General features: G+C 47.9%; 2 protein-coding genes across 2 annotated transcripts; both read left to right on the top strand.

Moving 5' to 3' along the window:
* Positions 1-2688: 2688 nt before the first annotated feature.
* LOC139178348 (myeloid-associated differentiation marker-like) lies at positions 2689-3662 on the top strand. Its single transcript, XM_070775992.1, has one exon. The coding sequence runs from the start codon at positions 2689-2691 to the stop codon at positions 3616-3618; it is 930 nt and encodes a 309-aa protein (XP_070632093.1). The 3' UTR covers positions 3619-3662.
* Positions 3663-15145: 11483 nt separating this feature from the next.
* LOC139178310 (myeloid-associated differentiation marker-like) lies at positions 15146-16111 on the top strand. Its single transcript, XM_070775917.1, has one exon. It carries the CDS (start codon positions 15146-15148, stop codon positions 16109-16111), a length of 966 nt encoding a protein of 321 aa, XP_070632018.1.
* Positions 16112-16434: the final 323 nt, after the last annotated feature.

The raw sequence follows: 16434 nt of genomic DNA, 5'->3' as shown, positions 1-16434 counted from the left end.
TATGTCTCCATATGATGTCAGAGCATGTGAAGTGTGCTGAAGGCTGTACATGAGGTTGAGGACACAGATGCTCCCTGGAAGGATGGGTGGATGCTCGTGTGAGCAGACAGGAAGCCTGGCCACGCACAAGAGGGGAAACTGGGCACGTGTAGATGATCATAGTCCTGCTTTATGCCAATTACATATGAGAAGAAGAAAATATAGAATGTGCTAAACAGAGATGACAATGGAAAACAATATAAAGTAAAGGGCATAGCAACTGATTCATGAGACTTCTAAAGGAGCTAGAAATATGGATTTTCACGAGAGATGAAAACACAGTGCATCTACCAAATAGTTCAAGAAGAAACAAAACTGATTCTACACCATCTCTTCCTGAAAATACTGGGAAGGAAAAACAAACACATCCCTGGGTCACTTCCAGGACACACAGGTTTGCCTGATCTGGAGCAAATCAAGCTTGCACGTGTTTGTGTCCAGGGGCAGAGCCTTCTGGGTCCTCTTAGAGCAGCAGGGAGAGGGGAACAGGAAGCTGGCATGGATTGAGTATGTTGTGTGCCAGGCCCTCTGATAGGCCCTTCACAATCTTTCATTCACTTAATTGACACATTCCCTGGTTGCCCAGTGGTAAAGAATTTACCTGCAATGCAGGAAGTGGAAGAAATGTGGGTTTAATCCATGGGTCAGGAAGAGCTGTTGGAAAAGGAAATGGCAAACCAGTCTGGAAATTCTTGCTTGGAAAATCCCATGGACAGAGTAGCCTGGCAGGCTCCAGTCCAAGGGACTGTAAAGAGTCGAACATAACAGCATACATGCACAGGTATTAAGCCCACTGCAGAGATGGAAAAACTGAGGCTCAGTGGGTAACGTGCCAGGTTCCTCCATGCCCCACATCCTCCCTGAAATTCTTACTGTCCATCTCACCTCCTCCTTCCTTCCTCTGTCCTGGTTGTGACTTTCCCAGCTCACTGTCTTCCAGTCCACATGCCTGGCTGCTGGGCAGGCAGGACTCAGCCACATCTAGGCTGTCCTCTGATGGGGGCATCATGTCCAGGCTTACAGATTAGAGTGGAGGAGAGGTTGCTGGGAAGCTCAGACAAACCTGCTGCTTTCAGCAACCCCCATGCCTCTCCTTCCTAAATCCTCCCTCTGTGCCATTAAATGGATTCAAAGGCTCCACATCAGCATACAGACACAAAATCCTTGTTCATTTTCAACCTCTTCTTCCCAGCTTGGAAACTGCCATCCAGTCTCTCAGGTCACAGAAATCCTCATTCACGTGGGATTACTCCTAGATCTTTCCAGACTCCCACCTGGATGGCAGGTTTGGAGCTTGAGCCAAACATTATGTTATTTATACTGTGGTTCCTCCAGGACACTCCATCTTGAGTCATACTGGGTTGGTGTCCACTGTCCCAGTGAGGAAGAGTCACATGTTAAGGCAAAGTTGAGGGGAGGGGATTCAGAACAGTCCCTACTTCCCATGTCATCTTATTCCCATGGCCTAGCTCTCATTCCATGGCTCCTTCCTGTTCACCCCTGGAGCTGCCCTCCTCCAGGTGGGGCTGTGTCCCTCAGATGGCAGCTCCTTCCAGTGATGCTGCAGGGAGGACAGGCCGGGACACGTGGGTCTTCAGGTTGCTGTGGAAGGAGGCCACGGCCATGAAGGCGGGTCCTGGATCCCACAGATGCAAGCTTTGGTCTTGGGCTCCCACCCACAGGCCCTGCTGACATGCTGGGTTGTAGAGGAAAGTGTTCAAATCCATGGCTTTGGCATTTTTATATGAGGTTACTACTCCTAAACTTTGACCTTAGAGAAGGCCCTTGATTCACCAAGCCTTAGTTTTTTCATCTCTAGAATGGGATTAGCAGTGGTGGCTCAGCTGGTAAAGAATCTGCCTGCAATGTGGGAGACCTGGGTTTGATCCCTGGCTTGGGAAGATCCCCTGGAGAAAGGAATGGTTACCCAATCTAGTATTCTGGCCTGAAGTATTCTCTGGGTCGCAGAGTTGGACACGACTGAGCGACTTTCACTTTAGTTTTTTCATCTCTAAAATGGGGTTAGCATACATGCACAGTCCATTTTATGAAATCCATGGAGTTAGATATGCTCCAGAATTCAGGATTTTTCAACTCCAGTTACATGTAGTGTGTCTACTCTATAGGACATCCCACCCCACCCCACTGGGGTCTGAAAGCACTTGTAATCAAACACATTAGTGTTTCTGAAATTGAACTTTTAAACACTCATACTAAGGGAAATAGAGATCATAATTTGTCTCATGTCTGTTCACATCTAATTTTGTTACCAAATAATTAAAAAAATTTTTTTCTTCAATTTTGACGCACTTGAAGGGTTGGAACTGTAGAAAGGACCATCCTACCCTGTGTCTCTGTAGATAATGACACACAGCTCAGAGGGATCCAAAATGTTCCTGGTTTGAGGCCAGACCCACCCTGCTCTGAGCTTTGGGATAAGACAAGTCTTGTGACAGGCCAAGGGTTATGGGTGGGGAGAATTGTCTTAGACCAGCTGTGCCTTTACCCAAGTGTCTGAGTCATTGGTTCCAACTCCGTAGATCCTGAGTAGCAGCTGTCGCAGGACCCGAGGCTCTTTTCAGATGTCTGATTAATCCACCTCCAAAGCTGGATCTTTCTCTGGTGGGTCCTCAGTGAAGACCCAGTCTGATGACAAAGACCAGCCTGACCATCAGGCTCACCATGAACTCGTCCTCTGGCCTGGCCTCTGCAACCATCATGGGCTACTTCCTCCGCCTGCTGCAGCTGCTCTCCACGTGCCTGGCCTTCTCGCTGGTGGCTACCACTGGCACTTGGAGGGAGACCATAGGTAACTGGTCCACGTTCATCTGGTGCTTCTGCTTCGTCGTGACCCTCCTTACTTTCATAGTCGAGTTATGTGGGCTCCAGTTCCTCTGGCCCTTTTCCTGGGATGACTTTCTCATCAACTATGCCTCCTACTCCACCCTCCTCTGCCTCTCGGCCTCCATTATTTACCCCACCACGTACCTCCAGATCGTCCCTCGTGGCAGCTCCTGGAACCACGCCATTGCTGCTACTGCTTTCTCCTGCCTCGCTTCTGTGACTTATGCCACTGAAGTAGCCTGGATCTATGCCTGGCCCAGCCAGATCACTTGCTATGTGCTCCCCATGCCAGGACTGCTCAAGGGGCTAGAGAACTTCGTGGCCTGTGTCATCTTTGGCTTCATCAGCAATACCTCCCTGTACCTGCACCAGCCGGCCCTGGTGTGGTGTGTGGCCGCATATTCCATCTGCCTCTTCCTGGGGGCCGTGGCCCTCCTGCTGTATCTGAGAGGCTATAGCAACAAGTTGCCCATTTGCTTCCCCATTTTCCTGTTGGGGTTGGCCCTGTTCTCCATCTTCCTCTATGCCAGCGCTCTGATCCTATGGCTGCTCTACCAGTTCGACAAGAATTTTGGTGGCCAGCCCCAGCAGTCCAATGATGTGAGCTGCCGCCATCACCACTTGGTGTGCATCTGGGACCAAAGACTGGTTGTAGCCATCTTGACAGTGATCAACCTGCTGATTTACGTGGCTGACCTGGTGTACTGGGCCCGCTGGGTCTTTATTAGGGACTGAGGACCAGCCCAGGGACTCCTGATCCCCTCTGCTCACAGGAGGTATCTTCACTGAGCTCTGGTGTCCTCTAATGTCTTCTTCCTGGCTCCCTCTCTCCCTCCTCACATCCTGCCCCACTCATCTCTCTCTCCTTTCTGTTTCCTTCCCTCCTTCTGCTCTGTTTTGTTTCCTTCCTGTTTTGTGTGGTTGCCCACACCCTCTTTTACTGTTTTCTCTTTTTGCTTTCACCTTTTCTACATTTTCTGCTTTCTGCCCCTTGTCTGATCATCCTTGGTTTTCTTGTCTCCTGTGTCCTGACCACCTCTCCCCATTTTCCTTCTTCTGATCCATCAGGACCCGAGACCCCTTCCTTCTCTGCCCACCGCCCCCTCCCATCTCCTCCACATCATACAGCCCTCTGTGCATCTGTTCACACCCTGGGCCTCTGGAGGTCCTCATTGCCAAGGTGTGTCTGTCCCCCTGGCAGTGCCTTAGTTAGTGTGTGTGTGTGTGTGTGTATATGTGTTGGGGTGGAAGCAGGTAGATAGGCACTGGGCTCACTTTCTCCCAGTAGAGGAGGGTGCACAGTGTGCCTCCCATTTAAGTTAAAAAGAAATACCTGGAGATTAATAATGTCCAGCGGGCAGGATATTCAAAGCAGAGATCTTTGGTCCGTAGGCCCTACCTGGTGCTCAGCCTCACCTGAGATTGGCTCCAGAATTTTTGCAGGCTCACTAAACATCGACTGACTAAAGCACATTTTAGAGGAAGCCAGAAGTGAATGCCTTCCAGCCCAACTACTCTCTGTGGAATCAAAAAAGGAGCTCGTGATGGACCCCAGGGTCTTGAAGACACGTGTCTGCAATGTTGGTGAGGGGCAGCAATGTGGCCCTCCTGCCTCAGTGATCAAAACAGCTTGTCCTGCCTCTGCAGTGAGAAGAGCATGGACCCACCAGCCTTAGAAGTGATGCAAATGTGGACAAAGAATGTTGCCTGCATTTTCAGAAAATGGTGAATTATCTTGTCCATCATGTTCTCAGGCCTTCAGCCTCTGTTTCAGCACTAATATCCTATCCTGAGGGGAATTCAGGATGGAGAAAAACAAGGTACTGATCCTAGAAAGTTAAGATGCATATCAGAGGAATAATTTTTGTGAGCCCAAGCACTATATCTTTCCATACATAGAAAAGCATTAAAATCATTGACTTGAGATATCTGTTTTTCGTGATGAGCAATAACCTACTGATGTTAACTACATGTGTTCCCCCAGCCCCAGTAAAATCTTCTGTATATCCTGACTCATCCCTGACCTCTTTGGAACAGTTCCTCAGAGCTATCTGAGAGTGTCTCCTTGGCTAGAGTCCTCAGTAACATCTCCAAATTAAACATAAATTTGTGACTTTTAGGTTTTGCTTTTTTTTTTTTTTCAGTCAACAGTTTTGGTGACTACAGAACGCACCCAGGGAAGGTTTCTCTTCTCCTGAACTCTTCGAAGCACAAGCCTTGTACCCCCAGAGGCCTCTTGTGCCTATCTGCCTCCTTAGGAAATCCAGATGAATTGGGGTGAGTCTCTCTTGGGTTTTAGATTTCCTGTTATTGTCTGATAATCCTAAATTTTATTCTGTGATGTTAAGCTCCTCTCTGGAGGAGTAGGTTCTCCTTGAGACTTAGTTTTGAGAAGCAGTAACTGGTTTGAAGTGAAGTGAAGTGAAGTCGCTCAATTGTGTCCAACTCTTTGCAATCCCATGGACTGTAGTCCACCAGACTTCTCTGTCCATGGGATTTTTCCAGGCAAGAGTACTGGAGTGGGTTGCCATTTCCTTCTCCAAGGGAATCTTCCTGACCCAGGGATCGAACCCAGGTCTCCTGCATTGTAGGCAAACACTATACGCTATCTTCAGTTAAAAGATGTGGGAAGATTTTGCTCAGTTGAAACACACTCAATGGTAATGAAATAAAATCCATACTTATGCCAAGTTGAGAAAAATTGAAGCATAAAACTTTTCTCTGCCCATTTGGGTCTCCTCCTTCACTTTTTTGTGTATTGTGCATCTGCATGAACTAGGCCTCCTTGGGAGACAACATTTTTTCTTGATCTCATCAAGAATCATGGCTTCTTAGGAGATAATCTTCCTTCTTAATTCTGTGAGGGACCAAGATGACCCAGGCTTCTCAGGTAGATTCTTCCCAGCAGTAAAGAATCCACCTACCAATGTAGGAGATGCAAGAAATGCAGGTTCAGTCCCTGGGTTGGGAAGATCTCCTGGAGGAGGAAACGCAACCCACTCCAGTATTCTTGCCTGGAAAATCCCATGGTTAGAGGAGGCTGGCAGACTATAGTCGCCATATCGCAAGTCAGACACGACTGAGCGTGAACAAGATGACTCATACCCATTGTTCTCTTTGTTTGTGTAGATTTGGATTGAGTAAACTGACAATAATATATCATTTAATGTATAACTGTTTGTCTCAAAAGCTTATACAACTGTGCTCTGACCTATAACAGGTGGAACAGTCCTCAGAGAGATTTTTGAAAGACTGTCTCTTGGGTTATAATCCTCCAGGTTAGCTCAAATAAAAATTTCCACTTGTTTCTTAGATAGACTATGATTTTTTTTTCATGAACATTGGATTATTCTCAGTTGAAGGACACTGGGAATAGTTTATTATGTTCATACAGAGTTTATACTTACAAGTATCTGCTTAATTGATAATTAAAGGAAATCTCACCTTAAATTGGCCAGATTGTGGTTCTTTTGACATTGCAAAATTAATATATTTTTGCATGTGCAGCTAGAGGAAACAGCTTGATAAACCATCCTTTTAAAATTCTTACCTTAAAGGAACAAAAGCCCTGTAGTGAAAACTTAGATTTCTCTTCCTGTGTCTTTGTGATTAAATGTACTTGATCTTAGGCATTTCCCCACCCCTCCCTGTGTTTTTGGAGAAGGAAATGGCAACCCACTCCAGTACTATTGCCTGGAAAATCCCATGGATAGAGGAGCCTGGTAGGCTACAGTGCATGGAGTCGCAAAGAGTTGGACATGACTGAGCGACTTCACTTTCCTTTCCCTGTGTTTTAAGAGCTTGGTCTCTGTTATCCAGAGGAATTCATATGGCAGCCAGTGAAATACACTGGGATTCCAAGGAGACTTTTTGTCTGGCTCTTAGGGAAATTAGTCATAAGGGATCCCAACCCATAAGGGTCCTTTGTCATCTTAACCTTCTTTTTACTTTCTTTTTTTTTTTTTTTTAATTTTTTTCTATTTAGAGCTTTATTTTTATTTATTTATTTTTTTTTAATTTTTTTTAAATTTAATTTTATTTTTAAACTTTACATAATTGTATTAGTTTTGCCAAACATCAAAATGAATCCATCACAGGTATACATGTGCTTTTTACTTTCTTATACTATTTTTGGAAGCAAACTTTCCACATTTTGTGAAGGCTACGTCCTTTGCACCTTCTTGTGGTGGCACCTCCTTTTATTCTTGGTTTGGGTGGGTCTTCATTGCAGCTCTTCGTTGCTTCATGGAGCTGCCCTCTAGTTGCAGTGTGCGGGCTTCTCATAGCAGCAGGCTCTCTTGTTGCCTAGCACGGGCTCTGGGGTGTGTGGGCGCAGCAGTTGTGGCGCACTGGCTTAGTTGCTCCGTGGCATGTGGGATCTTTCCAGACCAGGGATCGAACCCATGTTTCCTGCATTGGCAGGCAAATTCTTTACCACCTAGTCACCAGTGAAGCCCTGAAATAGAACGGTTTTTAATCTTTGGTTTTCAGAAAACCTTTCTTCCTATGCTATGATCTACAGCAAATTGATAAAGTATACATTTGTAAATAAAGATGTAACATTTATCTTTTTCTCTTTACCTGATCCCTCTAGAACTTGGCTTATCCAGCTTGCTCTCCTGTGGACTTGATGATTTACTGTGACCAGATTACAACTAGTTACACTATTCACTGTTTTCATTTGTTGTCTCAAATTATGTTTGCCGCATGCCTCTCTCTGCTGTACTGTGACTTTACTAATGTCACTGCTCTATTACTTACATTCTGTCTACTTCTAAGATTAATTACTATCTCTTATTTTACCCAATGTGTAACCAAGCCTCCGATAAAATTAATGATGGCTAAACATGTTACTCTATCATGTATAAAACTCTACATAGAGTAACTGTAATACTGAAACTCTAGATTTTAGGAGAAGCAACAAGAGAAAATATTTCCTGGATCACAAAAGACTAGTGAGACAGGTGATCCATAGAATTTTGGTTTATCAACAGGACCTAATATGAAAAATAAGCTTATTAAGTGGCCTATCAAAAGAATTCTAGTGTCCTCAGACAAACTGGCTATGAAATGCCTCCCAAACCTTGGTCAAAGTTTGACCAGGAGAAATTGCCAAGGACAAAGAACATGGTTTGCCATTTCAGTAAACAATGGATGTTGCCCTCTATCTATCCATCAGCCACTGCAGCCACCCTCAAAAGTGCAACCAGGGAGGAATTCAGAATGGATAAAAACAGGATACTAGTTCAAGATGGTGAACATGCACATCTAATAACTTCAGTGAGCTCACACTCACTTCCCATAGATAGGAAAGCACTAAAATGATTAACTTGAGGTGCCTGGGTTTTATGGCTAGCAATAATCTTTTGATGGTCAACTTCATGCTATTTTTTTTTTTTTTTTTCAGCAAAAACACATGCATATTCTGGCTCTTCCCTTAGCTCTTTGGAACAGTTCCACAGAACTGTCTTAGAGGCTGTCTCCAAGGCTATGGTCCTCTATAAGGTTCCTGAGTAAAACATAATTTGTAAAGTTTAGTATGTGCTTTTTTTTTCAAATTGACATTAACCTGGATTTTTTTCTTCTTTTTCCTGGTTATGAGGGCAAACAGGAAGTTGCTTTTCAATTTTTTAGGGGGTGGAGGGGTAGATTGAGGGCAAGCAGAGGGGTAGGTTTGAAACCTGCTGCTACAGTGAAAGGAATCGCATCGTTTGCATGTGTAGAGCATGCGCATGTTTCTATGTCAGATGTTTCCTAATGATCAGAGAAAGACAAAGAAAAAAACCAACCAGACAAACAGGCAAACCATAAAATCCACAGACCCTGATTACCCAAATTTGCTTAGAATGCAGAATCAACTGAGCAGGTGTCAATCTTTACCCAAACCAAGGTTTTTACAAGCCCCTGCTATTGCCTCCCCAGCCCAGAGTCTTAGGGCTCATCCCTGGGAAACTAGGGGTTGGGCCCCACCCCAATGCCCAACATCTCATCCTGTAGCTCTTAAAGGCCCCTTGCCAGCACCTCAACACCTGTCTTCAAAGTTGTGTGCCTGCGTGCTTGCTCAGAGTGTGTGTTTGTGTGTGTGTCCATCTATGCACTCCCATGCATTGAGATCAATGGCCCTTTACAGTAACCGGTGGCCAGAAACGCACCACAGTCCTTCTTCCTCTCCTAGTGTCAGAACAAAGCCTCAGAGCCCTGCATTCTAGGGTCACCAGGGCCAGAGGGGCCAGGCAAGCAGAGCTGTGGGAAGGGCAGCAGAAGGACCCCCACTGTGCCCCTCACTCCTATACTGGGATGAACCATGTGATCTTCACCCAGTGGCAGGTGCGGTGGATGGGGCGGGCACCCAGGAGGTGATCCCCATGGCAGGTATTCTTAAAAAGTAATGAAATAAAATTCATATGTTAAGGCAAGACAAAAATTTCATATGGCCAAATACATTTAACACCATATTAAAAAGTTAAACAGACTTGTTTATTGCAGGACTTCCTAGGACTTTTTATAGAGCAGTATGCATTATAAAATTACCGATAGCAGGAAGTATTTCTCAAACTTACTTGCACAATCAGGGAACTCTTTCCATGCAGCATCTTGGACTAGTGTTCCATGGACTATCCTTTGGGAACAATTAGTTTCAAGCCTTCGCTGGGAGTGATCCAGCAGTGCTGGCTGGAAAGGCTCTAATGCTCTAACATCACCTCCCACAGTGGCCCATCTCATTTGGGGGCATCTTTAATTCCTTAGGGGGTGCAAAGCCCACTTGCCCTGCTCTCTGGAGTTTGAACAGAATAGACCCAACCCTTTTCTTTTTCAGAGTCCTCTGGAAGTTCTGCTATGTCTCTGGATCTTCTGTCTTCACATCCCCTAGACTAAATGTCTCTGCATTAAGCCAGATGCTCCTTCAGGACAGGAACTAGCTTTGCTGTGGGGTCTGCAGTGCCCAGCACACAGCAAACATGCGGTAAATCACTGTTTAGAGCAGAAGTGCATAGAGTCTTCCCAGATTGCTCATACAACCACAATTGTGCCCCCATCTCCAGACTTTCCCTGCTCCTGGCTGTCTGCGATGAAGTGCTGTGGAGCCACACATGGTGCCTCACATGTTTCCAGGGACATTCGGTCTCCAGTGCTCGTTGTTCTATGGTCCCTTAACTCTTCAGATCCCGCAACTCTCTTATAGGTAATCTCGAGATGGCGACTTGTTCCCTGCTCAAGATCTTGCACAAGCTGTTCCCTCTACCTTCAACGTGGCCACCTCTTTGTCAGTCTTCAGTTCTCAGCTGAAATGCCACCTGCGTAGGAGGATCTTCCAAAAGTCATCTGCTTCGTCCCGGGACCGTTGTTCTCTTCATCGTGCTGGTCACTTCTTGAGGTTACCTTGTTAGAGGATTTAACTAGTTTATGGATTTGTCATCTGACACACCCACTGGAGCAGAGCTCCATGCAAATAAGCATCTAGTGTCTGTGGTCACCTCTGGGTCTCTGGGCCAAGTCCATCCAGGGCATAGTTTGGACAAATGAACAACTGGAATCAGTGATCATTGGAAAAGGAGGTGTTCTTATCACATGTAGACAAAGTGATAATTATTACGATAAAGTGGATGGGGAGGAAACTTTGGGTGGTGATGGAACAGTTTATGGCCTTGAGACTGTTGATGGTTTCATGAAATGTATATTTATCTGAAAACTCATTGAGTTGTATACAGAACAGTTTCATATCAATAATATCTAAATAAAGAAGTTTTTTAAAAGCTAACATAAAAAAGTAGTTAAGAACCCCACATGGTAACATAAAAATCAAATATAATGTTTGGAAAGACAAAATAATATATATTACAATTATGATAAGGTAAAAATAAGCTTTATATGGATATACATTACAAAGAAACACATTTGTGTTACTAAAAAAAAAATCGATCGTGGAGGTCTTGTCATCTTGGACCACATAGACTCTCCTCCCACATTTCATCATAAATGCTCCTGTCACTGTTCAGCCAGACATCCTAGGGCAAAGTGAGGCTGTGAGGTGCTGACCTTCTACTAGGGGCAGATTCAGGAGCTGCATCTGGCTGCCTGGGCAGCTCCGGGCAGTTGGGCCTGTGAAGGACCCTTGTCACCTTTGACTGTGCGGTCACTCACCAGGGAGGGCTAGTCTGCCTGAGAATTCTCCTATCTTGATCAGCTCCACCCCTCATGAAGTGCACGAGCCAGGCCTCCAGGTGCAGGCGCAGGAAGAGCCCGTGTGTCAGGAGGGTCCTCCAGGAGACGCGGAGGCAGGAACCCAGGCTGCCTCCCTGACGCTCTGGCCTCCATTCCATTTTCCTCCTACAGCCAGAGTGTCAGTTCCAAAGTGGGCCTCTGATGGATCAGCCCCTCCCTAGAGAATGTCAGTGAGGCCTCATCACTTACAGCTAAATACCTATGTCTCTGGCGTTCAGGTCCATCTACATTGGGCCCTGTCTGCTGCCCCTGCAACACCTCCCTTCCTCCCCACTTCACCTGTTTGGCCCAGGTAAGACCCAGGAACTTGTGATGACCTGTCCACACCAGGCTGCTTCACAGAAGGGCAAAGACCGAAAACTATCAATCTGGGAGCAATCAGACGTGGAGCTGGTGAGATTCTGGAAGCCTTCCTGGAGGGGGTGATTAAAAGTCAAGTCTTTAAGGAGGAAAAGAAGAGAGAAAGAACCTATAGAATTAATTGATTTGCTCAAGTTTCTCCTGAATCTTCAGTGGCAGAACTGATGTGGCCCCTGCTTGTCTGTAGGAGGGAGGAGAAAGGAGAGTTGAGCATAGATATCTGGAGGCTGGCCTATTTGTCCACTTGGGTCAGGAATGAGACTTTGGGGTGGCACAAGGTGAGGAGTTGGAGCTCAGACACTTCCCTAAAGCCAGGATCACGTGGTCTGCAGCCTCGGAGCAAGGGTTGACAAGGAAAACCAGGCCCTTCAGAAAGAAGAAAGGTCAAGGCTGATACCTACCTCCACGGGAGGTTTTTTTTTTGTCTCCACAAGAGAAATAGAAACTTCAGGTCTTCACTTGTGGATTTGGGCCCAAAAGTTCTCAATCCCTCAGGTCCAGTGGCTCTACAAACTGGGGAAATTAACACAATAGGTGCCAAACAGGTGATTGGCGTGGAGGGTCCTGAGCAGAAGCAAATGCAATTATTCTTTGGTGAAACTTTCGTGAAACTCCCAACATGGATGTCAGGATCCTGCCAGGAAAAGGGATCCTGTAGAAGGGGTGTCACAGTGTAATGACAAAGTACACAAGGGATCAACCCACTGTGAGTCCCAAGAACTCCAGTGAACACAGAACAATCTGCAAAAGAAAACAAATTCACTTAGTATGATAGACACATCAGGAAAAGACACAGTGAAAAAAGGACAGGAAGATCTGAGTGAGGACCACAACGGATTGAAGATTGTCCTCCGAAAATGTCATTTCTACTCAGAAAACACATTCATTTAGAAATAGGGTCTTTGGAGACATATTTAGTTAAGGCCTCTGGGATGGAAAACATCCTGGGTGGAGTGTGAAACCAAAGTCCAGTGACTGGTGTCTTCATAAGAGGAAGGACAGAGAGGTTTGCACACACAGAGTTGAGAGAGGATGAGTGCGTGAAGGTGGAGGCGCAGATGGAGTTAAGTGGCTTCAAGCTGAAGGCGGGAACTGGCTTGGATTGAGTGTGCCATGCGTCAGGCCCTCTGATTAGCCCTTTACATGTTTTTATTCATTATTTAACACAAAGTAGGTATTAAGCCCATTGCACAGGTGGGGAAACTTCAGGATCATTTAGCTATAAGTGTCTGCCAAAGCTCCAGAGCCTCTTTGTAACTCTGAGTATCCATTTTTCCTTCTTCCTACTCTGCCTTTCTCTGGCACCTCTTCCTTCCTTCCTTTTCTGGCCTTGACCTTCCCAGCTCACTGTCTTCCAGTCCACATGCCAGGCTGCTGGGCAGGCAGGGCTCAGCCACATCCAGGCTGTGCTCTGACAGGGGCACCATGAACAGGCTCATGGATTAGAGTGGAGGAGGTGCTACTGGGAGACTCAGGCAAACCTGCTGATTTCCAGGTGGGGGAACTGGGGCCCAGAGAGGGCACAGGCCTTACCCAGGGCCACACAGCTGGAACCCCCATGCCTCTCCTTCCCCAAGCCCTCTGTGCCATCAAATGGATCCAAAGCTGTCATTTAACCTTAGGTGGAATCAAGGGTGACTTTGGAGAGGTTGGTCGGGGGACAGTTGGGGAACAGACAGCATGACACCTCCAGACTCCCTCACCCCAGTGCCCTTTCCCAACCCTGGCAGTGCCCACTGGGAGGCCCGCAGGCTCCAGGGCTCCACTGGCAATTGGGGCTGAAGGAGCTTTGTGAGCCCAGAGAGGTTCTCTGGGTTTGCTCTGTGTTTCTCTTTCCAGCCTCAGCTTGTCCCAGGGTTTATTATCAGCAAAGGTGACAAGGCCCCTGATGGCAGGAAGCTGGCTGGGGCTCAGGCTGCTGGCCCTTCTGCCCTGGGGGCCTCTCAGCAAATAGTCCCTTGGAAGCAGGGCAGCTGTCCCTGTGGAGGGGGTGGGCTGGGAGGGGCCTCACTCCCCCACACTGGACCCTGGAGGAGCCCCTGTGTGTCAGGACTGCAGCCCTGGCTGGTGGGACTGTCTTGGGCAGGTGACCTGGGCAATTCCATGGTCTCCAGGGTTCCTGCCTTTCTGGCCATGTGTCCCTGTCACAGCCCTGAAACACCTTTAGGCCCCTGTTTTCCTCTCTCAGTTCCAGTCCAGGCCCCTCCTCCACGGGGAAGGTTGGCTCCATGCCTGCATCCCTTCTGGGTCAGAAGACACCTACTGGGCTGCCTCAGGGCCACTGGGACCCTGCAATCCCTCCCCCCAACCCCAGCTGCCCCCAATATCTCCACTCTGCCCCCCGCCCCCACCCGGTCCCGGGTGGGCCTCCCAGGGGTCTAGCAGGTAGCTCCTCTTTCAGCTCCTGCTCTTAAAAGGGGTTAGATTCTCACGTGGATGGAAGCTTTGGAGCTTATAAAGCTGGCATTTTAATATTTGTTTCTTGGTTCCTCCAGGACACTCACCTGGGCGTCATGCTGGATTGGGGTCTCCCTTTCCATGTGGGGAAGAGTCACATGTTAAGGCAAAATTCCCCAGGGTGGGAAGGATTCACAACAGTTCCTACTTCCCATGTCATCTCGTCCCCACGGCCTTGCTCTCACCCCATTGCTCCTCCCTGTTCAGCCCTGGAGCTGCCCTCCTCCGGGTGGGGCTGTGTCCCCTCAGATGGCAGCTCCTTCTAGTGATGCTGCAGGGAGGAGAGGCCAGGACACGTGTGTCTTCAGATGCTGTGGAAGGAGGCCGTGGCCCTGAAGGTGTGTCCTGGGTCCCAGAGCCCTGAGCTTTGGTCCTGGGCTCCCACCCGCGGGCCCTGCTGACATGTGCGCAGTGGAACAAAAGGCTCAAACTCACAGCTTTGGCATTTTCATCTGAAGTTCTCACTTCCTAGGCATGGGACCTTAGGGTAGAGATTTTTTTCCCTCAAGCATTAGCTTTCTTATCTGTAAAATGGAGTTAGCAGTACAATCCATAATGCCTTTTATGAAATTGTTGGGGTCAGATATACTCCAAAATTCAGAATTTTTCACCTTTAGGCAGGTGGCATGTTTCATCTACTCTATATGACCTCACACCCCACTGGGGTCTGAAAGCATCCTGCAACCAAACACAGTAGTGTTTCTTCAACCAAACTTGAACATTCACACTAAGTGAAATAAATAAAGGCCATAAATTGTCTCATGTCTGTTCAGATCAAATTTGTTTCAAATGACTTTTTAAAAAATTTTCTACATTTTCCAGAGCCTTGAAGGGTTGGTCTTGCAGATAAGGACCATGTGTCTCCGTAGATAATGGCACGCAGCACAAAGAGGTGAAAAACGTTCACGGTTTGGTGCCAGACCCAACCCAGCTGTGAGGTTTGGGATAAGACAGGTCTCCCGACAAGGCCAAGGGTGATGGGTGAGGAGAATCATTCTGGAGCAGCTGTACTGTTACCCAGGTGTCTGGGCCACTGGTTCTAACTCTACGGATCCTGAGCCTCATCCATCACAGGACCCTGAGCCTCATCCATCACAGGACCCTGAGCCTTTCCCTGGTATCTGACTTAATCCACCTCCGGAGCTGGATCTTTCTCTCGTGGGTCCTCAGCGAAGGCCAGGCCTTACCCGGGACAGTGACCAATTTGACCAAATGAACCACCATGTCCACCACTTCGTCATCCCCAGGCCTTTGCTCCTGGACTGTCATGGGCTGCTCCGTCCGCCTGCTGCAGCTGCTCTCCACCGGTGTGGCCTCCTCGCTGGTGGCCAGCGTGGGCACTCAGCGGGTGGGCGTAGATAACTGGTTCATGTTCTTCTGGTGCTTCTGCTACGTTGTGACCCTCCTCATCATCATTGTGGAATACAGTAACCTCCGGTCCCACTTTTCCTCCCACTGGTACAACTTCCCCATCAACTACGCCTGCTATGCCGCTCTCTTCTGCTTCTCAACCTCCATCATCTCTGCCACTACTTATGTCCCGTTCTTGCCTCAGGGCCCCACCCGGAACCACGCCATCACTGCCACAGCATTCTCTTGCATCGCTGCTGTGGCTTACGGGACCGAATTTGTCGGGACCTGGGTGGGTCACCGGCCCAGAAGGATCATCACCTATGTGCATACGCTGCATGGCCTGCTCAAGCTGCTGGAGAACTTTGTGGCTTGCATCATCTTCGCCTTCATCAGCAACACCTCCCTGTACCAGCACCAGCCAGCCCTGGTGTGGTGCGTGGCTGTGTACTCCACCTGTTTCATCCTGGGGACCCTGGCCATCCTGCTGGGCTTGCTCTACTGTGACAATTGGCTGCCCATCCGCTTCCCTGTTTCCCAGCTTGGGCTGACCCTGTTTTGCATCCTCCTCTACATCAGCGCTCTGGTCCTCTGGCCGCTCTATCAGTTCAATGAGGAGCTGGGCGGCCAGTCCCAGCGATCCAGTGATACGACCTGCAGAGATGAGTTCACTACTTACGTGTGCAACTGGGACCAGCGACTGGCTGTGGCCGTCCTGACAGCCATCAACTTGCTGCTTTATGTGGCCGACCTGGTGATCGCGAGCTGCCTGGTCAGTGACAGGCTCCACCCACGGGCTCCAGATTCCCTATACTTATGGAGATATTATGTCGTCTAATGTCTCCCTGGCTCCCTCTCTCCCTCATCACATCCTTCTCCACTCATTTCACTCTCCTTTCCGTTTCCTTCCCTCCTTCTGCTCTGTGTCCTTCCTGTTCTGTGTGGTTGCCCACACCGTTTTGCCTCTTTCTCATTTTTCCTACATTTTTTGCTTTCTGCCCCTTTTCTGGTCATCCTTGGTTTCTCATCTCTGGTGTCCTGACAACCTCTCCCCATTTTCCTTCTTCTGATCCATCAGGACCTGAGACTCCTTCCTTCTCTGCCCACCGCCCCCTCCCACCTCCTAAGGTGCTGACTCCACGGCACAAAGCCATCTGTGCA

The sequence above is a fragment of the Bos indicus genome, chromosome 21 (assembly GCF_029378745.1).
Source record: "Bos indicus isolate NIAB-ARS_2022 breed Sahiwal x Tharparkar chromosome 21, NIAB-ARS_B.indTharparkar_mat_pri_1.0, whole genome shotgun sequence".
Lineage (NCBI taxonomy): Eukaryota > Metazoa > Chordata > Mammalia > Artiodactyla > Bovidae > Bos > Bos indicus.
Note: the sequence above shows the minus strand (reverse complement) of the source record. Positions and strands in the feature narration are given on the sequence as shown.